At 39.2% G+C, this 25,631-nt stretch overlaps 1 protein-coding gene and 1 non-coding gene across 3 annotated transcripts in view; both read left to right on the forward strand.

The window, feature by feature from the left end:
* Positions 1-720: 720 nt before the first annotated feature.
* Positions 721-25,631, forward strand: part of LMLN (leishmanolysin like peptidase) — a 49,337-nt gene continuing 24,426 nt past the window's right edge. Inside the window, exons 1-10 of one of the 2 annotated variants that reach the window (XM_036447077.2) lie at positions 721-1,027; positions 9,178-9,275; positions 11,022-11,052; positions 11,897-11,979; positions 12,486-12,603; positions 13,652-13,830; positions 16,911-17,016; positions 18,547-18,641; positions 21,732-21,849; positions 23,031-23,138. In XM_036447077.2, the coding sequence (XP_036302970.1) occupies positions 809-1,027; positions 9,178-9,275; positions 11,022-11,052; positions 11,897-11,979; positions 12,486-12,603; positions 13,652-13,830; positions 16,911-17,016; positions 18,547-18,641; positions 21,732-21,849; positions 23,031-23,138 (1,155 nt within the window). In that variant the 5' untranslated portion in view covers positions 721-808. The remainder of the gene's footprint in view (positions 1,028-9,177; positions 9,276-11,021; positions 11,053-11,896; positions 11,980-12,485; positions 12,604-13,651; positions 13,831-16,910; positions 17,017-18,546; positions 18,642-21,731; positions 21,850-23,030; positions 23,139-25,631) is intronic. The other variant, XM_036447076.2, reaches the window with a different exon arrangement.
* LOC118724987 lies at positions 17,239-17,345 on the forward strand. The gene has a single exon (XR_004989755.1). It is a non-coding gene; the product is annotated as a U6 spliceosomal RNA (small nuclear RNA).

Consider the following 25,631-nt stretch of genomic DNA (forward strand, 5'->3'; position numbering starts at 1 on the left):
TGAGCCAAGCAGGCTGGGCCAATTCTTGGATTTTAAATAAGGGATAGGGTTGAATAGTAAAGGACAGACACATGGTTGACTTTATATCAATAGAAAATGACTTTAAGAAGAAATGGGCCTAGCCGATCAGTGGCTCAAGTGGTTGATTACCGTCAGGGCACTTGCCCAGGTTCTGGGCTTCATCCCTGGTGGGGAGGAGGGGTAGTGTGTGCAGAAGGCAGCTGATCAATGATTATCATAGATGTTTCTGTCTCCCTCTCTGAAGTCAATAAAAATACATTAAACCCTAACCAGTTTGGCTCAGTGGATAGAGCATAGGCCTGCAGACTGAAGGGTCCCAGGTTCAATTCTGGTTTTGGGCACATCCCCAGAAGGAGGTGTGCAGGAGGCAGCTGATCAATGTTTCATGATGTTTCTAACTTCCTCTCAAAAAACAAAATATAAAAAAAACCCATTAAAAATTATATTCCATTCACCTTTTGTGAGGGCTACACCATAAAGAATTCTGCAGCTCCAAGTCACTTGGCATCTAGTATGTGTGTATATGTTCCGTGGCTACTGAATTAAAGACAAACTGCCTCACTAGAGTCCCAGACACCGCCATCATTACCATCGACATCACTACTGTCAGTTCTCACGTGAGCCGCTTAGCGGCGTTTCCTGGTTGGCTTCTGGCTACGAGGCCCGGCTTGTGCTCCGGTGAGCCTCCGGGTGACGCAAGCCAATCGCAAAGCAGCTTCCGCCAGCTGGGCCTCCACCCAGCGGCGAGGGGCGGGGCCGGCGCCGGCGTGAGAGCGTCGAGCGCTCCATGGAAACGACGCGCAGCCCGAAGATGGCGCCCGACTGGGGCAGAGGAACGGGGTCCTCTGGTCCAAGCCCGGGCCCCAGTCGGTGGCTCTGGAGCGGTTCTTCATGGGTCCGAGGCATTTTGCTCCTGTTGGGCGGGCTCCGGGCAAGTGCTACGTCCGTTCCCGTCTCCTTGAGCAGCTCCTTCCCCTGCCGGCACCACGTCCCCTCGGACGCTGAGGTAGGGCGGCGGGCAGGGAGCGGGCCTGCGGGCGAAGTCATGCGGGAGGCAGCGGCCGAGAGCAGAGACTGGAACCGGGTGTATGGGGGCAGGAAGCCAGCGCCGAGAGGCCGGGCCTTGGTGTCCTCTCCCTTCCTGTCCCCAGCTAAGCGGCTGACCTAGGCACTTGGAGCATCATCACGCTCTTGTGCGGGGAGTTGTGCGTATGAGGCAGCCCTAGAGGGGTGGTTTTCAAACCTGAGCAGCATCAGAGCCTGAAGGGCTGCCCCCCCCCCCCCACACACACACACTTTCTGACTCATTAAGTCCGGGATGGGCCCCCAGAGTATGTGCAGCTCAAGTTCCCAGGTAGTTGATGGTACTCTTATCCATTGACCACACTTCGTGAAACACTGAACTAAAAGTTCGGGAAGGAATTAATTGGGGGAATCGGAGGGGTACTGGGGGTTCTGTGGAGACAAAATCCAGGTTTATTTTCAAGTTTCCTCATCACATTGCTTACTTTACCCGGTTCTCCTGCCCTGGAAGTGCCCACCTCCTTCACACTCCAAGTTTCTTCCTCTCTCAATTCTTTCCGTCTGGGTTACGTTCTCTTATCTCAAGGCAGCCTGCTGAAACCAACCCCAGCAGGACGATCTTTCCATTTCTCTGGGCGTCTTATCTGTAGTCTCATCGGTAGTAACTTGATCAAGTACTGCTATGTGATGCTGGCTTATTTTCCAGGCATGGCTTGCCTTTGTATTAAATTGTAAAGTTCCTTAGGATAAAGTTCGTGTCTTACGCTTTTGGGAAAAGGGTTGGCTAGGCAGACAGGAAGGGGCGGGGGCTTCAGGGAGGATGGAGGCATTTCTGGCCTGAGCAATTAAAGCAGCCATAAACCAAGGACAGGTATCTATGGCCTGAGCAATTAAAGCAACCATAAGTTAATCTAAAGCAGCCATGATCTGAGCAGCTGGGAACGCCTTAAGGAAGATCAAAAGCAATTCCAGCCTGAACAGATAAGATGACCAAATAGGAGAAGTGATTTAGGGGCCCTGGGAACTGATTACAAGGCTGAAGTCCCCTGGTGGGAAAGGCTCGATAAGGGAAAGAATGGTCTCTAGAATATTTACTACCTCAAGACAGAGAGAGACAGAGTCTTAGAATTAGAAATTTAAGAGGTAGTATCTACTTGCAATACAGTTTCTGTACTTCTCATCTATCACCTTTTGTCCAAGGCTTCGGTTCTTCGAATCTGTCTGGACAAGAACCTGGTAACATCCTTGCACTCTGCTCACCAAAAAACCTCAAATCACTTTGATTCTTCACAGTACTTAGCTCAGAGGGAGAGCCCACAACCGTTACTCTTCTTTGAAGAAAACAGACACAGAACTGGGACAGGGCTGCATGTTGTGGTTGGTTTTACAGTTTGTCTTATTGCTTTATCAGTATTAACCTAGAAATGTTCAGTTCAGCCTAGTAATCTAAGACCACTAATTTATGGGGTAACTTCCAAAGATTTCTATGCATAATGTTCAACCATATATGTCAAAATATTAATTGTGTGGTTTGTGGTGGTATAGTTTTTATCATGACACTGCATTTTGGCTGAATTGTCTTATTTTTTTAGTCTCTTAGAAACTTTTAAGTTTATAATACACTAGAGACCTGGTGCACCGCTAGGTCCCCAGGCCTGGCTGGAGATCAGGGCCAATTGGGGCCTTCCCTCAGGCTGACGGCTGGGGCCTTCCCTCAGGCTGGCGGCTGGGGCCTTCATTCTGCATCGTCTCCTAGTAGGTCAGCACATGTCATAGTGAGCCATCAGTCTCCCTGTTGAACTCCCAAGGGGACAATTTGCATATTAGGCTTTTATAATACAGGATTAGTGTTGTCCATAATCACTATGCTGTGCATTAGGTCTATAGGACTTATTTATCTACTGTTATAAGTTTGTACCCTTAACATATCCCTCTGTTCTCCCATCCCTCTTTTTTAAAAATTTCCACAAAGCCCTGTGCTTCTCCCTTTCAATCTAGCTTAAAATAAGAGGAAATAATAATAATAATAGGAAGTAGTTCAAAGATCTATAAAACCTCTGCTAGAAGGAAACTTAATATCTGTTTTCTTCTAGTGATTGTGCCAATGTATAAATCTCCAACTTATATTTGAACATCTCCATGAATAGGGGCATTATCTCCAGAGGCAGCCCTTATGTTTTTTGGAGATCAACATTGTTAAAGTTTTTCTTTATCATAAGAGCTGAAAACTCTTTTTGAAATTTTCACCATCCTCACCCCCATTCCTGTTTATGCCTCTCAGCTGGAAAAACTTGGTAGTGATAGTGCTTCAGGTATTAAAAGCAAGCTATTAAGTTCTTGAGAGTTCTCATCCCTAGTAAATTTTCCTAGTTCTTGACAGGGTATGTAATAGCAAGCCCTTAGTGGCAGGTTTGAGGCTGTTAGGGACGATTAGGGAGGCGGGCAGGCAGGCAGAGTGGTTAGGGGTGATTAGGCCGGCAGGGGAGAGCAATTAGGGATATCAGGCAGGCAGGCAAGCAGGTGAGGGGTTAGGAGCCGGTGGTCCCAGATTGGAGAAGGTGCAGGCTGGGCTGAGGAACCACCCCCCACCGAGCATGAATTTCATGTACTGGGCCTCTAGTATTATAACTATGTATGGTGCAAAGTGGATATTAGAATTATCAGGGGAATCACTTCACAAATTATATAATTATCTAACTACTATACTGGACATCTGAAACAAATATTTTTTAAAATTATCTTTTGGCCCTAGCTGGTTTGGCTCAGTGGATAAAGTGTCTGCCTGGGACTGAAGAGTCTCGGCTTCAATTCCAGTCAAGGGCACATGTCTGGATTGTGGGCTCCTTCCCTAGTAGGGGGCATGCAAGAGACAGCCGATCAGTGATAGTGATGCTCTTTCATTGATGTTTCTATCTCTCTTTCCCTCTCCTTTTCTCTCTGAAATCAATAAAAATATATTTTTAAAAAATTATCTCTCAGTGTCTATAGACTCTGAGTAATATCTACTCTTTTATTTCTAATGCTGCAATTGGTGTTTATTCTGTTTTATCATAGTCCAGTTTGGGTAGGGGATTTATTAATTTTATTAATCATTATAATAACCAACTGTTGGTTTTTGTAGTTATCTTTAAAGATGGTTATCTATCTTATTGTTTTTTGTTCTTTATTATTTCCTCTTCCTACTTATTATAGTTACTTTGTTCATATTGTTAAGTGGAATCTTAGAGCCTTTTATTCTTTCTAATATAAACATCAAAGATACAAATTTTGCTCTAAGTACCTACAACTCTAGCTGCACCTCACAGATTTTGACACATTGTATTTTAATTATTGTTTAGTTCAAAAAGTGTTTTCATTTTTCCGGATAATTTCTTCTTTGATCCATGGGTTATTAAAAATATGTTTAAAATATAATTTCTAAATATTTGTTCCTTTTCTAGCTACCTTATGTTAGTAATTTCTAAGTTAGAGAGTATTTTTTGTAAGATTTCAGCACTTTAAAGTTTGAGATTGTTTTATATATACTTCAGCATATGCTTTAACCTGTTTAACTTTTTATCTGTACTTGTAAAGGATATATATTCTATAGTTATTGTGTGCAGGTTTCTATACATCTCATAAGATGTGATGATTGACAGTGTACTTCAGATTAATATATTCTTACAAATTATGCCTAATTGTCAGGATCTTAAAAACCTCTAAGATTATAAATTATTCTTCCTTTGGTTCTTTCAGCTTTTGCTCCATGGATTTTTGAATCCATTGTTAGATGGATTCAAATGTATAATTATGTCTTTCTGTTGTATTTTACCCTGTCTACTTGTATAAGTTTTCATTATAAAATTTTACTCTATTTCTGGCCCTTTCTTGAAGTCTATTTTGTCTGATATTAATGTAGCCATTTCAGCTTGCTTATAATTAGAGCTTACATTCTCTCACATTTAACCTTTTGTGCTGTGTGTGTGTGTGTGTGTGTGTGTGTGCTTGCTTTAGGGATTATAATATACATCTTAAATAATTAAAGCATAATATGCTAATTAGACCAGACAGCCAAATAGCCTTCCGGACGAAGCCAGGGCTATGAGGGGGCATGCTGGAGTCATCTAATTGATGTTTCACTCTCTCACACTATATATGTATATATGTGTGTGTGTGTGTATATATGTGTGTGTGTGTGTGTGTATACACATATATGTGTGTGGGGGGGTGTTTATTGATTTCAGAGAGAAAGAGAGAGTGAGAGCTATTATAGAAACATCAATAATGAGAGAGAATCATTCATTACTGCCTTCTGTATGTTCCCTATTGGGGATCGAGCCCAAAACCCAGGCATGAGCCTTGACCGTGAGTTGAACGGTGACCACCTGATTCATGGGTGAACATTCAACCACTGAACCACACCAGCCAGGCTACATCTTTTGCTTATCCTATCTAATAAAAGAGTAATATGCAGATTACACCCACAAGCCATGTCCTCTGGCCAATCAGGAGTGAGTATGCAAATTATGTAAACAAATATGGTGGTGGCCACAGAGCTGGAGGGAGCAGGAGACTTGGGTTGTCCCCAGCGATGGAGGAAGCCAAGCTCTCCGCCTGCCACGGCCCTGATCTCCACTTAAGGCTACAAAGTTTCAATTATAGAAGATAAATAAATCCCAACAAAAATGGTGGCAGCCACAGAATTGGAGCCAGCTGGAGGCTTGCGTTTCACCTGGCAATGGAGGAAGCCAAGCTTTCTGCCAGCCCTGGCCGGCCCTGGCCTTTGCTCAAGGCTACAAAGTTTCAATTATAAAAAATAAATAAATCCCAGATGCCAGGGCCTCCACTTGGGTCACTGGGGGGCATGGCCAGCCTGCAAAACATCACAGGCTCCTTGCCTAGGCCGCTCCATCCCCCAAGGTAACCCCTACCCTGATCCGGGACATCCTTCAGGGCAAACCAGCTAGCCCTCACCCGTGCACCAGGCTTTATACTATCCAATAAAAGAATAATATGCAGATTGACCATCACTCCAACACACAATATGACTGCCCCCATGTGGACACAAGATGGCCACCAAAGATGGCCAGCAGGGAAAGGCAGTTAGGAGGGACCAGGCCTGCAAGGGAGGGCAGTTCTGGGCGATCAGGCCAGCAGGGGAGGGCAGTTGGGAGGGACCAGGCCTGCAAGAGAAGGCAGTTAGGGGTGATGAAGCCTGCAGGGGAGGGGCAGTTAGGGGTGATGAGGCTGGCAGAGGAGGGAAGTTGGGAGTGACCGGGCCTGCAGGGAAGAGCAGTTGTGGGAGATTCAGGCCTGCAGGAGAAAGCAGTTGGGGGTGACCAGGCCTGCAAGGGAGGGAAGTTGGGGGCAAACAGGCAGGCAGGGGAGCAGTTAGACATCAATCTGGCTGGCAGGGGAGTGGTTAGGGGGTGATCATGCTGGCAGGCAGAAGCAGTTAGGGACAATCAGGAAGACAGGCAGGCAAAGGTTGGGAGCCTGGATTGTGAGAGGGATCTCTGACTGCCCATTTAGGCCCAATCCTGGTAGGATAGGGCCTAAATGGGCAGTCGGACATCCCTCAAGCGTTCCCAGATTGGAGAGGGTGCAGGCTGGGCTGAGGGACACACACCTCCGTGCACAAATTTCATGCTTCGGGCCTCTAGTTTTAAATATTTAATGTTGATTTTTGTCTTATAATGACTATTATGTATAATTAGAAACTTGATGCACGAAATTTGTGTAAAGGGCTCAGCCCTTATAGCCTCAACAGCTTGCCTCAGCCCTCGCAGCCCTGGCTCCGTCCGGAAGGCTGTTTGGCTGTTTGGTCTAATTAGCATATGCTTTTATTATTCTGGATAGTATAGTACATCCAATATGATGTTGAATAAGAATAGTGAGAATAGCCGGGACCGGTTTGGCTCAATGGATAGAGCGTTGGCTTGGGGACTGACCGGGTTCGATTCCGGTCAAGGGCATGTACCTTGGTTGTGGGCATATCCCCAGTAGGGGGTGTGCAAGAGGCAGCTGATCGATGACTCTCTCTCATCGATGTTTCTAACTCTCTATCTCTCTCCCTTCCTCTCTGTACAAAATCAATAAAATATATTTAAAAAAAAAAAGAATAGTGAGAATAGACATACTTGATCTTACGGGGAAAGTATTTAGTTTTCCACTATTAAGAATATTAGGCTGAAACCAGTTTGGCTCAATGGATAGAGCATTGGCCTGCTGACTGAAAGGACTCGGGTTCGTTTCTGGTCAAGGGCATGTACCTTGGTTGCAGGCACATTCCCAGTAGGGGGTGTGCAAGAGGCAGCTGGTCGATGATTCTCTGTCATCGATGTTTCTAACTCTCTATCCCTCTCTCTTCCTCTCTGTAAAAAAATCAATAAAATATATATTAAAAAAAAAGAATATTAGGCTGGACTAGAGAGAGAGAGAGAGAGAAATATAGATTTTTGTTTTTCCATTTGTGCATTTATTGGTTGACTCCTATATGTGCCCTGACCAGGAGTCAAACGTACAATCTTTGAGCATCAGTAAAATGCTCCAACTGACTGAGCTACTCAGCCAGGGCACCATCTGTATATTTTCTTCAGTGAAATGACTATTAAACTTTTTGGCCTTTTTTTTTTTCTTTTTAGATTTTTAAAATTAATATTTAGAGAGAGAAAAATATCAGTGTGAGTGAAATATCAATTAGATGACTCCAGCACGCCCCCTATAGGGGATGAAGCCTGTAACCTGGACCCAAGCATGTACCCTGATTAGGAATCCACCTGGCAACCAACTGGGCCACACCAGCCAGGACAGTTTTTAGCCATTTAAAACACTGGGTTGTTTGTTTTCTTTTTCTTTTTTAACATTTTTGTTGAATTTATCAGGGTGACATTGGTTAATAAAATTATATAGCTTTCAGCCCGGCCAGCTTGGCTCAGTAGTTAAACATTGACTTATGAACCAGGGAAGTCGCAGTTTGATTCCCAATCAGGGCATATGCCTGGGTTGTGTGCTAGGTCCCCAGTTGGGGATGTGCAGGAGGCAGCTCATCAATTATTTTCTCTTATTGGTTTTTCTCTCTCTCTCTTCTTCTATGGAATCAATAAGAATGTATTTTTAAAAATTATGTAGGTTTTAGATGTACAATTCTATAATACATAATCTGTGTATTGTGTTATGTGTTTGCCACCCCAAGTCAAGTCTCCTTCTATCAGCATTTATCCTCCTTATACCCTCTTCTACCCTCCTTCCCCCTCTTTAGATTGTTTGTTTTCATAATCGTTTCATTTTAAGAGTTCTTTCTATATTTTGGATAATAGTCCCTTTTCAGATGTGTCTTTTGCAAATATTTTCTTCTATCGTGGCTTAACTTTTTATTCTCTTGACATTATCTTTCACTGAGCAGAGCTTTTAATTTTAATAAAGTTGAATTTATCAATTATTTCATTCATGGACCATGCCTTTAGTGCTATATCTAAAAAGTCATTGCCATACCCAAGTTCATCTATCATAGGTTCACTCCTATTGCATCTTTTAAGAGTCTTATTGTTTTGCATTTTATATTTAGATCTACAGTCCATTTTGAGTTCATTTTATGAAGAATGTTAGGTGTGTGTCTAGATTCATTTTTTCCCCATATAGATATCCAGTTGTTCTAAAACCATTTGTTGAAAAGATTACCTGCTTCATTGTGTTGCCTTTTTTCTCTTTGTCAAAGCTCAGTTGACTGTATTTATGGGGTTCTGTTTCTAGTCTATCTATTCTGTTCTATTGGTCTGCCTCTGCTTTTGCCAGTACCACACTGTCTTGATTACTGTAGCTTTATAGTAAGTCTTGAAGTTAGGTAGTGTCAGTACTCTATGTTCTTCTTCAATATTGTGTTGGCTATTCTGGGTCATTTACCTATTTATATAAATTTTTAGAATCAGTTGATTTATATCCACAGTATAACCTGTTAGATTTTGATTGAGATTACTTTGAATCTATACATCAAGTTGAGTTTATCCATAAATAGGAAATATCTCTCTATTCATTCTTTATTTTTATTCTGGGTATTACACTTGAAATTTAGTTTATTAATTTTACATTATGACCTCAATCGATTAATCTGTACAACATCTTTTAAAAAACTTTAAATCTATTCCTTTTTTTCAGGTCATAAATAAGGTCCATCTTAAAGCAAATCATGTTGTAAAGAGAGATGTTGATGAACATTTACGAATCAAGACTGTCTATGATAAAAGTATTGATGAGTAAGTACATCATTATTTTGTGATCTTTTTTATTAAGAATTAAACTTTAAAGAAAAAAAATTTAATTGATTTCAGAGAGGGAGAGAGAGATAGAAACTTCAATGACAAGATCATTGATCGGTGCCTCCTGCACACCCCCTACTGGGGATCAAGCCTGCAACCCAGGCATATGCCCTTGTTAGAATCAAACCAGGGACCCTTCAGTCCAAGGCCAGTACTGTCCACTAAGTCAAACCAGTTAGGGTAAGAATCAAACTTTTAAAGGTATTTTTATCTGTTATCTGAAGTTCCATAGATTCAACTCAGAGCCAGTGCATCTTAAAGATGGAATTAATCTAAAAATGCTTTTTAATTTGGAAAGATGATAGCCATCAAAATCTGTACATCATGTCCAGCTGGTGTGGTTCAGTGGTTGAGCATCAACCCATGCACCAAGAGGTTATGGGTTCTATTTCCAGTCAGGACACATGCCCGGGTTGAGGGCTTGATCCTTACTAGGGGGTGTGCAGGAAGCAGCCAGTCATTGATGTTTCTCTCTGATCTGTGTTTCTAACTCTCTCTCTAAGAATCAATAAAAACCTATTTTTAAAAAATCTATATGTTATGCATAATTTGAACAGAACAAATGTGGATCTCTTTGGATGTGGTCAATAACAGACCCAGAAGGCACCTCCTCAATAAGTACTTGGAAGAAAAATAAGAGGAAGTGTTTATGTGTGTGTGCGTGCGTGTGTGTGTGTGTGTGCGTGTGTGTATATATATACACACACACACACACACACACACACACACACACACAAACAATAATAAGAACATTTACAAAATTATTCACCAGAGAGGTGGTATAGTCTAAATTTTTTATTTAGTGTAAGAGTAGTCCAGAAAACATGTAAATTATGAATCTATAGTAGGTTTTTAAAAAATATTTTTTATTGATTTTTAGAGAGAAAGGAAAGGAGAAGGGGATGAGAGAGAAACATTAATGGGCTGCCTCCAGGGATTGAGTCTACACCTCGTGTATGTGTCCTGACTGGGAATTGAACCAGCAACCTTTTAGTACAGGGGATGATGGCCAACCAACAGCCACACTGTCCAGGACAATCTATAGTCCTATATAATAAAAGGCTAATAATGCAAGTCGACTGAACAGCAGAATGACAGATCTCTGTGACACACACTAACCACCAGGGGGCAGATGCTCAATGCAGGAGCTGCCCCCTGGTGGTCGGTACACTTGTGCCTCTCTGCCAGAAGCCCTGAGCTGGGCTCACAACTGACAGCGGGGGTGGTGGTAGCCCCTCCTGCCTCCGTGGCAGCGCTGAGGGTGTCCGACTGCCAGTTTGGGCCCACTTCCCGTGGCCAGCAGGCCTAAGCCATCAGTTGGACATCCCCCAAGGGCTCCCAGACTGCAAGAGGATACAGGCCAGGCTGAGGCCACCCTCCCCTCTCCCGCCCCAGTGCATGAATTTTGTAAAATTTATAAAAATCTATTAAGAGTAGCTGATAGCCTTTACTATCTTTAACTTTCCAAATGAATGAAATAGCATATGATCATGCCTAGCATTGTGCTTTGTCACTGAATGAAATCTCAAATACTCATTGTAATTAATTTAAATTTTGAGGGCTTAATACTGCATTCTTCCACAAAGCATTCCTTGGGGCTCCTACCAGATGTATTCTGCATAAGTGAGACAATGCTCTGCCCAGGATGGCAATTCTTATCTTTCATATTGTCACTTCTTTCAGGTTGCTCCCTGAAAAAAGATACCTTGTTAAGGTAGGTAATAAATACTCATGGTTTGAATTGGATACTTAAAACGGGTATATTTATTGTATGTAAATTCTACTGCGGTAAAGAAAGCTATTGTATATACATGACTTTTGTGAATGACTGAATACAAGATGTTGGTAGTGAATTGATAAATGTATTTGTCATTTTCACCAAAGGTGTTTTTGTTATGCACTCACCAAGACTTCATTTGTGTTTGATATTAAATTCTCATTTTCTTAAGTTTTTGGGGAGCAGAACATATGGAGGATAGTGTACAAAAAGCTGAGTTTTTGGAAATGCGTTGAAAATACCATTGTGGAAATGCTTTTTCTCCTGAAGATTAATTAACCTGAAAGTATGATATGCCAAAGTTGTTTATAGAAGTTACAGAGAGTTACACACACATGTTAAGCCAGTTCATTCACAGAAATAATCAATGTTAAAGTAAATTTTCTAAACATAGGATTTTCTTAACATAAACTACCATGATGTTGGAACCAACTAACTCAGTCCCAAACTGTAAGTAATTTAGATTAATAGTTCAGATGTATGCTTTCTGATATTCTGTTTACATAGACGTAGGGAAGGAAGTTTCAGCTAGTGTTCTTTCCCCAAACTCACCTAGAAAATGAGGGAATTCCTTTGTTCCTGGATGTATTCACTCTTCCCTCTACTCCTTGTCATGTAACCTTTACATAATTAATACCTTTATTCCAGAATTATAAGGCTTTTTCCTATTTTTCCCCCTCAGGGGAAAATAATAATGATAAATCCTATGTGTACTTGTTTTAAATGTAATTTATACTTTGATTATAATTCTGCTTGTTTTCTTTGTTTAACTTTTATTTAGAACAAACTTTTTCCACAAGCTATTTCTTATTTAGAGAAGACTTTCCAGGTTCGTAGACCTGCGGGCACTATCTTACTTAGCAGGTATGTCACTTTAAACACAGATTATTTAGTACTCTGCCCTCCCCATTTTAACAGTATGGAAAATTATGAAATTTATACTAGAATATTTGATTATGATTTTTTTAAAGACCAAAATACAAGCTATTTTAAAAATAATACAAAAGCATCTGTTGGATAATTATTCCTTTCCTGATTTTCTAATATATAGTGACCTACTAGATTTTTTTCCTAGGGTGTAATTGTCCCCTGCTTGCTACATCCCCCTTCTCCCTCCTTCTTTGCCTGCAGTATTGGTTTTATTGTATGAAATATTTGGGTATTTGAAAACTCAGATCAGGAGGATTTCCCATGAAACCAAAAATTTTTCTTAGTCCACTTTTCTAACTAATATAGTAACTATTCATGAGCTAATATAGCTGTTACTAGTTTTTTTATGATGTCTTTGACTACTGTGAACTCTTCCCCCCTCTTTTCCCCTTTTCTTTTTCTTTTTGGCAATTAAACTTGGATATACAAATGAACTGAAGACAATGTGCAACAAACCAATACCTACGGAAGGAAAATGATCCCCACAGATACTGTACAGGAGAATGTGCAGAGCACACAAAGTGTGGCCCCATTATAGTGCCTGAAGAGCACCTCCAGGTAGTTCAGCCTGCTATTAGCAATGCTTTTGGTATTTTTCCCCCATAATTTTTCTTTCTTTTTTTCTTTTTTTAAAGCAATGTTTTTATTCTTTAGAATAACTTTAGGGGAAATTTTGAATCTGTGTTACCAAAAAGTGTTTTGTTTTTTTAAAATATATATTTTTATTGATTTCAGAGAGGAAAGAAGAGGGAAAGATAGAAACATCAATGAGCCGAAACCGGTTTGGCTCAATGGATAGAGCGTCGGCTTGGGGACTGAAGGGACCCGGGTTCAATTCCGGTCAAGGGCATGTACCTTGGTTGCGGGCATATCCCCAGTGGAGGGTGTGCAAGAGGCAGCTGATGGATGACTCTCTCTCATCGATGTTTCTAGCTCTCTATCTTTCTCTTTTCCTCTCTGTACAAAAACAATAAAATATATTAAAAAAAAAAAAGGAAACATCAATGATGAGAATCATTGATCAGCTGCCTCCTGCACATCCCCCACGGGATCAAGCTAGCAACTCCAGCATGTGCCCTGATTGGGAATCAAACTGTGATCTCCTGGTTCATAGGTCAATGCCTAACCACTAAGCCATAAAGCCAGGCTACCTTATATACTGTATTTGAATTTTTAAAAAGATACATGAATTACTTATAGTAGGAAATATATTTATATTTTAAATGTTTAAAATTAATTTTGAAAGAAAATTACTATAGATTTATAGGAAGCTGCAAAAAAAAATGTATAAGGAGGTCCCTTTTATATTTCTGTTTTGCATCCTGGTTGGCTGCTGCTTAGTAATAGCAATTATTTGTTTGAGGTAAAATTATAGATTTATGATTATTTTACATTAAGTAGAAATTTTAGTAAAATAAATTCAGAGTTACTAGTAGAGACAAGAAGTGAGTAGAAGGAGGTATGGATTTTGATAAATTTGAAGGATAAATAAAAATTAAATTATATATGTTCAGAGTCTAGATTCACTGTAAGTTAAAAGTCTCCACAGCTAATCTTGTCTTTGGTCTGATTTTCTGTTGCCTCCCTCCCGCCCCCATGCGTGCAGCAGTGCAGGGTCTGCCGTGGGGGTAAGTGGCCCTGTGGAGCAGTGGGTGTGCCAGACCAAGAGGGGGTCCGAGATGCTGACTTTGTTCTTTATGTTGGTGCTCTGGCCACCGAGAGGTGCAGCCATGAAAACATCATTTCTTATGCAGCCTATTGTCAGCAGGAAGCAAAAATGGACAGGTAAGCTTTCCCCTGAGACTTATTTCTCAACATCTGGTATGGGAACATTTAAAACAAACTATATTATGTGTTTAGAGTACAGGTAGTTTGCACTTGCCAGATTGCCTTCAGAAGTAAGAAATGGCACACTGCCTGAATGGGGGCCAGGGAGTGGAGGAATCAAATTGTAGGACCGTTACACATATGGCAATGTCAGTACCAAGTCCAAAGAAAACGTCTGCTGTCAAGGGAATTTTCTTTGGAAGTAAATACCTCTCTAAGGAAACAATTTTAACTTAAATTTGAGCAATTCTGTGGCAATATCAGGAGAATATGCAGGTTGAGGGAGAACTTCCCATTCCAACTGGCGCAGTTTTTCAGCAGTGATTCTTGCAGTATGCGGTCGTGCGTTATCGTGGTGAAGAATTACGCCCTTCCGATTAATCAGCGCGGGTTCTTTTTCTCTTAAAGCTTGGGCTAACCTTTCCAATTGGGCACTATACACTGCACTTGTAATGGTTTGGTTAGATGGTAAAAGTTCATAATGAAGAATTCCTTTAAAATTCCACCAAACATACAACATCACTTTTTTCGCATGCAAGTCAGGTTTTGGCATGGGCTGTGGAGCCTCATTTTTGTCCAACCATTGAGGCCGCCTTTTCAAATTAACATACAGCACCCATTCTTCATCTCCGGTAACAATTTGCTCTAAAAACGGCAAATGGTTTTGACGAGGGAGGAGCGAACTGCAAATTGTGACTCTTTGATTACGGTTGTTGTCGGTCAACTCATGAGGAACCCATTTTCCAAACTTTTGGACTTTGCCAAGTGCACGCAATTGATTGGAAATTGTTTTTTGTGAACAATTTAAAGTTGTCGCAAGTTCTTGTTGGGTAATTTGAGGATTTTGCACCAAAAGAGCTTGAAGAGCTTCTTGATCAAAATTGGACACACGGCCTCGACCACTCTTGTCATCTAATGAAAAATTTCCCTCGCGAAATTTCTCAAACCAATGCTGGCATTTTCTGGCGCTAACTGCATCTTGACCAAGAGCACTACAGATGTTTTTTGCAGCCTCACTTGCTTTTCTTCCTAATTGGAACTCGTAAAGCATGCAGTACCGAATATGCTCTTCATCCGCCATCTTCTTAGCCCTAGTTTTGCAACAAAAACCAAACCAAACACAAACTTTTTCAAGCAAAACTTGTTAATTGCACTTCACACGTTCTGTAGATACCACGTGTTTGAAGGTTATGTCAATACAAGTCAACGCCAAGCAAGATTTTAAACGAATGTTGAAAAACGACATTACTTATTACTAGACCCGATATATATAAAATAAGCTTATTTGTAGGTATCTTATATAATAAATAATAATAACATAATAATAACATAATTATGTTCCTATATAATAGTCTTGTTTAGTAAAAAGAATATACACTTAATAGAGTATTTCTTTTTTCCTAAGATATTAGTTAAATACGAGGGGCCCAGTGCACGAAATTCATTCACGGGTAGGGTCCCTAGGTCTGGCTGCGCAATCAGAGCCAATCAGGCCTTCCTTCCTCTAGTTGCCAGCTGCCAGCCAGGGCCTTCCTTTGTTCCATGCCGCCCCCTGGTGGGCAACACATGTCATAGTGAGTAGTTGAACTCCCAGTCGTTTACACTCCTAAGGGGACAATCTGCATATTAGCCTTTTATTATATAGATACTTATAAATAAGATTAGGTTAGGAAGAAGCCATGTATACCTATTGCTGTTAGAAGCCATTTCAGTGCACACTGTGTGGGAGGATGAGAGCTTCATGACATGGATTGAAGAGAAAGACAGGACTATTTTAATCGAATGTTATAAAAGTCCCTGATGGGTTTTAAGCCTGACAATGACATCCATTTTGTATTTTAGAAGTCGATAGCAATGTTTTTATATATATATATATTTTTTGAAATATATATATATATATATATATTTCACTTACCAAAACATTGCTATTGACCTCTAAGATAATAACATAATAATAAATATATATATAAATAATAAATAACATAAATAAATACATATAAATATATATATATACTTTTCTAAGAATAAATCTATTGTTTGCAAGTATGAAGAATCTATACTATGTTTTTAAAATAAGACAAGTGCTACTTTTTAAATAGGCAATCAAAATTTAGTGAGGTTTGTGGTATTTCTGTGGTTAAGTGTTACATAGTGATGAGAGAAATGACCTGGGGGTTCCTTACCATAGTTTGCCGTTGCTTTTGAACGATCGGTAAGTGCATGATACAACTGACTGAATTTCTCTGAGCCTAGTCAGCTCTCGGAATCAGGTTCTGGGTGCAGAGGAGATGTAGAATTCTATAGATTCTAGAAGGGATAGAATATGAAAGAAGATAATGGGAAGATCGAGATCTTTATATGAATGAAGGGCAGTGTTGGGGCAGGAGAGGGAAGAGTGAGATGGAAATAAGAAGGTTCAGCAACTGTCAGCGACCTGAATGATTTGCTAATTGTCCTGTAGTGTATCACGTTTTCCTCTCTACTTACTTGCCGGTAAATATAGAGAAATGCTGAAGTCATATATGGATTTTGCAAGTAAAATAGTGTTAGAATTTGAATTATCCAGTACATTTCTTTGATATATATTGAAATTTTAAAAATTCATAGTAAGATAAAATTAACTGACTAAATCCTTTTGTAGAAATAGTTGTTGATTATCATGCCATAGAAATAGAGGCAAATTTCTTCAAAGTAAAAGATAGTGAAAGTTAGATGTTATTATACAAAATGACATTTGATATTTAGCAAAGATTTTTTTTTACCTTGGGCAGGTTTTTGTTTTTAATTGATCTTAGAGAGAGAAACATCAGCCAGTTGCCTCCTGTAGGTGCTCCAACCAGGGATCAAACCCACAACATGGGAATGTGCCCTGATGGGGAATTGAACTTACCACCTTTTGATGTATGAGATAACCCTCAACCAACTGAGCCTCACCAGCCAGGGCAATTGGGCATTTTTTTATAGAAAAGTATAGGTTAATAAATATCATAATGCATATTATTCTGGAATATAATAAAATTCAATGTCTATTTTAACAGGCCAATAGCAGGATATGCTAACCTGTGTCCAAATATGATCTCTACCCAGCCTCAGGAGTTTATTGGGATGCTGTCTACAGTGAAACATGAGATTATTCATGCCCTGGTAAATTTTCCTGTTAACTGTTCTGTGTGTGTGTGTGTGTGTGTGTGTGTGTGATTTTCTGTTTATTGTGCTTTCATTTTGATGTATATATTAACATTTAAGATTATGTAGATTCTTAGATTCATGTTCCATAAAATAGTTGATTAGGCCTTTGCCACTAGAAAATTTCTGATGATTAGCATTTGAGCTAGGTTGAATTATACTATTTAAAATAATTAAACAGTGCTCGCTTTGGCAGTACATATACTAAAATTAGAACGATACAGAGAAGATTAGCATGGCCCCTGTGCAAGGACGATGCACAAATTTGTGAAATGTTCCATATTTTTACAGGGGTGTGGGAGGTGTGGGAAGAGACTGGACAAAATTCGTACACCTATGGATGAGTACGAAGGGCAGTAAGGGCAGAGGCTGGGTTGGGAACCAGGTGGAGGGGAGCTATTGGGGTGAGAGGGAGAGGAATAACTGTAATAATCTGAACAATAAATATTTATTAAAAAAAAAAAGGTTCAGTTGGCCAAGAAATGTATCAGAAGGTATTCATACTTGCTTTAGTAGTCAGGTAATTTCAAATAAAAGTGAGACAACATTGAATGTAAAAATATCTTTGAGAGTTATGCAAATTGATTTCAATGTAGTGGTTACTTCTGGGAAGAGAGGGAGGAAAAAGCGTTAAGTAGTGAGGCTTCAGCAGTATTTACTCTGGACTGTTTTATTTCTTTAAAAAAAAACCTGAAGAAAATATGGAAAAACCAACATCTTAATCCTTTTAAAGAGGATGCATAAGTTTCTGTTAGGCTTTTGAAATTTGTCTGTGTTCTTTAATTATTTTAGAAATTATAAATCCCTACAAAATTTAAAGATTAGTTTAAATCTCAAAAACCATCCTGGAGAATGGAAAGAATTAAATGTTTAACAATTACAGGTACTCCCTGTAAAGTTAAATATGTTCATAGCTCTCAACTAAAGTCATCCATGGTGCTTTAAATACTAGATAATACTTCTGAAATATGAGTGCTTAAGAAAACTTTCTAGCCAAAACCGGTTTGGCTTAGTGGATAGAGTGTCGGTCTGTGGACTGAAAGGTCCCAGGTTCTATTCCAGTCAAGAGCGTGTACATTGGTTGCGGGCACATCCCCAATGGGGGGTGTGCAGGAGGCAGCTGATCAATGATTCTCTCTCATTGAAGTTTCTAACTCTCTATCCCTCTCCCCTCCTCTCTGTAAAAAATCAATAAAATATATATTTAAAAATCAGTGTAATACAGTATACAATTAAAAAAAAAAGAATATCTTTGTTATTGTTACCTATGGTTTCCTCACTTAATAACCTCAAGTAATTGGAATTTACAATAGAATTAAAAAATATGGACCACTTAATTGTCCAATTTCAATATAAGAAGTTCCTGTAGAAGTACTGATGCTTTTTTGTGGTTGTATCAGTGTTCTTTTTTGATAGCAGCATGTTCTGACGTCTCAAATCAGAATTGATATTTTTTTACTTTAAGACATTTCCAACTTTTTCTTACAGGGTTTCTCTGCTGGGCTATTTGCATTCTACCATGATAAAGATGGAAATCCTCTAACTTCAAGATTTGCAGATGGTCTTCCACTTTTTAATTATAGGTATTTGTTATTTTTATTCTTCTCTTTTAGGAGAGATGCTAAGAATTGAATCTGAGAATCGTAGCATGTTAAGTGCCATAAATAACAGTGATTTTTATGGCTAGCCTAAGAAAATTTATGGTTTTATGGCTAGCCATAAAACAGTGGTTTTATGGCTGGCCTATTAAAACAAAATAGGGTATAAGAGATCATTTATGATAGCTTCACATACAAAGAATTTTTTTAAATTTTATATCATTAAATTCATCTACTTTTTTCTTTATTGCATAAGAAAGTTCCTGCCCTCCAAAGATTATAAAAATATTATTCTAGCCCTGGCTGTTGTGGCTCAGTGGTTGGAGCATCATCCAGTACACCGACCAAAAGTTGCAGGTTCAAGCCCAGTCTGGGTGCCTGTGTGAGGCTACCGATTGATATTTCTGTCTTACATCAGTGTTTCTATCTCTCTCTCCCTCTCCCTGCCTCTCTCTAAAATAAAAATGTTACCCTAAATGTCTTACAGTAAATTATTATGTAAATTTTTTACATTCATAACTTTATTTGAAATTTATTTTTGCTTTACATATTTTGGTTCTTTATAATAGGAGTGGGGAATGTCTGGGCTGAGGGCTGTATAAGACCCACAGAATCATTTGGTGTGGCCCTGCCCAGGCAACACCTGGCAGTACTCAAAATTCAATAAATCTAGGAGCTTTTTTCAAGCAACATAAACTTATATTTAGTGAATTATATTAACTGAATAATGTTATAAATACCAAATGACTCTTGGCAGAAAAAAGGTTCCCCACCCTTTTTTATAAGGTACACAAGTCTTTAGTTTTTTACACTTGTTATGCCATGAATTCATAGGGAAGGGGTTCCACAGCTCAGGCTCCTTCCCACGGCTCTCCCACAGGGAGCTTCTGTGAGTGGGGCAGGCTGATGCTTCAGCTGAACCCAGTGCCTTTCTCTTTGGCTTCCCTCTTTTTCTGCTCATTTTCCTTCACACATTTCAGGAAGCTATCGAGGCTCTTAGAGTGCTTAATGTGCTCAATACGTACATTAATTCTCTTGGCAAGAATCTTGCACTTGTCTGTTCACAGCAGTGCCCACTGCATACGGGTGACACTGTAGACTTTTCCAGATTTGCCATGGTAACATTCGTGGGCCATTCCTTTTTAACAGCGCCCATTCCTTTCTTGTAGATTCACCTGTATGTGGCTAGAGGAACAACTCCATGTTTTCTAAAAATCCTAAAAAAGATATAGTGGATGGCTCTCTTTTTGTATTAGTCATTTTGGCAAATTATTGGAAGATAGCAGTCTGGCAGAAAAGAGTATATATCTATCTACCTATCTATCTATCCATCTATCTATATATATGCATCTACATATTTAATTACTACATATATAGATATAGATAAATGGATAGATAGATAGATAGATAGATAGATCTACATAGATACACACACACACACACACACACACACACACACACACACACTAGAGGCTCGGGGCACAAAATTTGAGCACTGCTGAAGGGTCCCTCAGCCGAGCCTGCGCCCTTTCACAATCTGGAACCCCTTGGGGGATGTCTGGAACTCCTCGCTCCTTACCACCCACCTGCTCACTGCTGCTTGCCACTTGGCCCACTGCTCCTTAGCGCTGCTGTGGAGGCAGGAGAGATTCCTGCCACAACTGCTGTACTTGCCAGCTGTGAGCCCAGCTCTGGCTGAGCAACACTCCCTCTGTGGGAGTGCAGTGACCACCAGAGGGCAGTTCCTGCATGGAGCATCTGCCCCCTGTGGTCAGTGGTCATCATAGCGACTGGTCATTCTGGTCGGTCCACCTTAACGTCACTTAGGCTTTTATTATATAGATGTGTATAGATATATTTTTATTTTTATTTATTTATGTTTTTAGAGTGGAAGGGAGAGGAATAGAGAGAGAGAAACATCAATGAGAAAGAACATTGATTGGCTACCTTCTGCATACCCCTCACCAGGGACCAAGTCTGCAACCCAAGCATGTTCCCTGAGCAGGAATCGAATTAGCGACCTCTTGGTGCATGGGTTGACACACTCAGCACTGAGCCACACCAGCTGGGCTATACATATATTTTTATAATTGTTATGTCTTGGTGGATTGATTCTTTCATCATTAGAAAATTTCCCTCTTTGTGTATAGAAATAATTTTTGTCTTAATGTCTATTTTGTGTAATACTAATAAAACTGTTCCAGCTCTCTTTTGAGTACTCTTTGAATGTCATGTCTTTTCAATCCTTTTATGTTCAGCCTATTTGTGTCCTTGAGTCTGAACTGTCTCTTGTAGACATATAATTGGATCATAGCTGTTGTTTTTTGTGAATTCTTCTCGTGGCTGCTCAGTTGCTTTTGCCATGTCTGGGTTTTTGGTTTTCAAACCTGCCGTAAGACAGGAGAGAGGGCATGGGAAAACACCAAAAGGCTTGCTGTTCTTACAATTCATTTTTCTTAATTCATCAGATTCATCCATTTTTAAGTGTTTCTTGATTTCTACAAGCCTTTGGTTAATTTCTAGAGTTCTTAAAACGTTGATTTGGTCAATTTTGCTACTTTTCTCATGGCTTTCACAAAGCAGAAAATTTTCAGGGGTCCTTACTCTACTATTTTTGCTGCCATCTGTCTGGAATTTATTTTTGTATATGGGACAAAATAGGGATTTAACTTTTTTTCCTAGATGAATAATCGGATTTACAGTTATTATGTAAATTATACTTTCCCACTAAATTAAAGTGCCATCTTTTTTTTGGTTTAAGTTTCTTTATATACTTGACTATGTCTCTGGACCTGCTTCCCCCCCCAATAAGTGTCTTAAAAGGAAAGAATTCATTGTCATCGTAGCCAAGAATTGCCTATGTGGACTTGAGCAAGTTACTTCATCTCTCTAAGCATCTGTGTCTTTATCTGTGCATGGTGATGACCATCTCATGATGTTGTTGAAAAGATTAAATGAGAAAATGTTATCAAGTACTTTTAGTAAGCTTGAAAATTTTAATTTTACTGATATTCATAAGCACATTTAATGTGGTCAGTTTGCAAAAGTGACTGTCTTCTTATCCTTTAACTACAGTCTTGGATTATATCAATGGAGTGATAAAGTAGTTCAAAAGGTGGAGAGATTATGGAATGTTCGAGATAACAAGATAGTTCCTCACACTGTGCATCTTCTAGTAACACCTCGTGTTGTTGTAAGTATTACTAAATTATTATCGTCTCATGAGCCATCAGCTCTTTTCCTTCATAATGGTCCTCTACTAATCATTATTATTTAAGAACTATGATTACATTTTAGAGCTTACAGTAGGAAAAAGAATAGAAAGGCAATACAATAACGCTACACGCCCAGAGAAATCCGAGAAATGGAAATTTGGCAATGACTCCTGGTTCCCCTTCCTCCCACTGCTTTAAGTCCGTGCTCATCTATTTTCATACCTCTCAGTATTACTGGCACTATTGCATAATTGCGGATCATTTAATTTGGAGTCTGTACTAGTCAGAGTTCTCCAGAGAAACAGAACCCCAGGATGTGTTGGCATGGGGGGAGGGAGAAGAAAGATTCGTTTTCAGGAATTGACTCATGTAATTGAGGAAGTTTAGAGAATCTACAATCTGAGAGGGTTGGCTGGCAGTGGCAGGCTGGAGACTCAGGGAAGAGTTGTAATTTGAATCCAAAGGCAGTCTGCTGACTGAATTCCTTCTTGGTCAGGTAAGGTCAGTCTTTGTTCTGTTAAGGCTTTTAACTGATTGGATGAGGCCCAACTATAAATTTGCTTTACTCAAAATCCACTAAGTTCAATGCTAATCTCATCCAAAAGCATCCACATAGAAATATCCAGACTAACGTTTGACCAAATATTTAAGCACTGCGGCCCAGCCAAGAGCACATAACATTAACCATCACACATGTATGTAATGACAGAAACTTATTTTCCCTCCTTGACTGAACACAGCTCTCTCTAAGAGTCTTTTGAACTTGTACACTACTCTTGGTATATTTTCCATTCTTGGAAGTCTCCAACTGAAGGACAGGCAGAACCAAATTATATTCTTAAAAACAATTTTTAAAATATATTTTTATTGATTTCAGAGAGGAAGGGAGAGGGAAAGAGAAACATCAATGATGAGAGTGAGTTGTTGATTGGCTGCCTCCTGCATGCCCCCTGCTGGGGATGTAGCCTGCAACCTGGGCATGTGCCCTTGACCAGAATTGAACCCATGATCCTTCAGTCCACAGGCGGACATTCTATCCAATGAGCCAAACCAGCTAGGGCACCAAAGTAATTCTTTAACTCTTTATTACATCTAGTGTGGTCATTTGCCATTATCCTACTGTACTTTTGTAGGGCTTATGTTTTTTTCTGGTTTTAAGGATGAAGCAAGAAAACATTTTAACTGTCCAATTCTGGAAGGAATGGAACTTGAAAATCAAGGTGGTATGGGCACTGAACTCAACCATTGGGAAAAGCGGTTATTAGAGGTAAGTTTACAATAATATTGTACTAAATCTGTTTTTTCTTTAAATTTTACTAGACATATTTTTCCTTATGGTAAAAAGACATTCAGTGTAATAGCGTATACTAGTAAAGTAAAAAAATTTTAAGTCTTTTTTGCCCTTTAGTTTTTCAGATCCACTTTCCTAAAGTAATCACTTTTTGAGTTTTTTGTATATTCTTTCAGAAGTATGAACTAACATATATACTTTTAAAAAAGTGGTTCATACATTTCTATAACTTTCTTCACTTAATGATACTTATCTTAAACATTTCTCCAAGGTAGTAAAGTGCTTCTATTGTAATGCAATGTATGCTTTCGTAGAAAAACCTCTTCCTCCAAAATTGAACACTAAAAATAACAACGCTTTTGGGAAAACAAATATTAAAGCATTAATAAAAGCAATAAGTCATAAAAAAGTGCTAGCTTGGTTTAAAAAGACATACTGTATATTTCCAATAAATAAACTATATTTACTCTGGTATTTTTTTTTAAATACATTTTATTGATTTTTTACAGAGAGGAAGAGAGAGGGATAGAGAGTTAGAAACATCGATGACAGAGAAACATCTATCAGCTGCCTCCTGCACACCCCCTACTGGGGATGTGCCCGCAACCAAGGTACATGCCCTTGACCAGAATCGAACATGGGACCTTTCAGTCCACAGGCTGACGCTCTATCCATTGAGCCAAACCAGTTTTGGCCTTGGTATTTCTTTATATTAAACAACAATAACAAAAAAGCAGTGATAGTTGGATGAGAGACTATAAATCTGAGCAATGGAAGAAAATAGTAAAATTGTACAAAGATTAGAGAGAACCATGCAATAAGCACTTTCAAATCAGAGCCCCTAGCTGTATCAAGCCATGTAGAAGTGCATGGAGTGAACAGATACCCTGCCCAGTATAGCATTTCTCTGTTACTGTGTTTAGCTGCCTTAGTGTACTTTGTATTTAGCTGCTATTGCTCCATTACACAAGCCATTAAAATCCAGAGAAAAATCATTATGAAGCAACACGATTCCTTATTATGATGATGATGTGTTCTTATTTACCAGGCTTACATGAGCTCATTCACATACAAAAAACCATGCTTTAATAGAATAATCTGTATATTGAATCTATTCATTTTTTAATAGTTACATATTATATGAACAACATTCCTATGCGAATGAATAACTTAATTTTTTTTATTTTAAGAATACTGTAATGAGCAACTTATTTAAATGTATACTGTCTTCTAGGAGTGTTGTTCTAGTGGTGGTAATTAGGTTCAACTAAATAATCAAACTAACAAGACCTAAACAGTCCATTGAAAAAACATTCATGTAGAATGGTAGAAGAAAGAAAGCACAGCATGCCACCATAGCCATGAGGCATTTCTCTAATACTCCATACAGCAGTCTAAGAGTTATCCATAGATATAACTTGCAGAACCCTGTAAGGGTCATATCCATAAAAGTCACTGCACACTGAGAAGTCCAAAATTGTGGCTTACCAACAGGTGTTCGTGTTCACTTACAGTAATCCCAAGTCCAGATGCATATCAAGTGATCTTTTTCCCTGTGTACACAGTTCACATTCCACCTTTATTAGGTTCCTAGAAACCAGAATTAGGAAGTTAACTGAAGGTCAAATTTCTTTATATAGAAAAAGAAAAGATAAATCCCTACAAGTGGAATGTCTTGCTCAAAGGAGGGATTTATATTTATATTTATATTTATATTTATATTTATATTTATATTTATATTTATATTTATATTAGTATTTATATTATAAGTGACACCAAAAGCATAAGCAACCAAAGAATAAAGATAACATGAATTTCATCAAAAATTAAAAACTTTTGTGCTTCAAAAGGCACTCTCAGAAAGTGAAAAGACAACTCACAGAACGGGAGAAAGTATTTACAAATCATTTGTCTGATAAGGGTCTATAATTCAGACTATATGAAGAACTCTTCTTTTTTTTTTTTTTTTTTAATATATCTTATTGATTTTTTTACAGAGAGGATGGGAGAGAGATAGAGAGCTAGAAACGCCAATGAGAGAGAAACATAGACCAGCTGCCTCTTGTACACCCCCTACCGGGGATGTGCCCACAACCAACGTATATGCCCCTGACCAGAATCGAACATGGGACCTTTCAGTCCGCAGACCGATGCTCTACCACTGAGCCAAACCGGTTTCGGCTGTATGAAGAACTCTTATAACTCAACAATAAAGCAGTGATTAAGCCTTGACCTATGAACCAGGAGGTCATGGTTCAATTCCCAATCAGGTCACACGCCCCAGGTTTCAGGCTCAATCCCCAGTGGGGTGCGTTCAAGAGGCAGCCAATCAATGTTTCTATCTCTCCCTTTCCCTCTCCCTCTCTGAAATCAATAAGAATACTTAAATGCTAGTGGCCCAGCGCATGAAATTTGTGCACATTAAAAGGGGATTAATTAGAGGAAATAATTTAATATTGCTATTTGCTC

The sequence above is a fragment of the Pipistrellus kuhlii genome, unplaced genomic scaffold, assembly GCF_014108245.1.
Source record: "Pipistrellus kuhlii isolate mPipKuh1 unplaced genomic scaffold, mPipKuh1.p scaffold_m20_p_2, whole genome shotgun sequence".
NCBI classification, from domain to species: Eukaryota; Metazoa; Chordata; class Mammalia; order Chiroptera; family Vespertilionidae; genus Pipistrellus; species Pipistrellus kuhlii.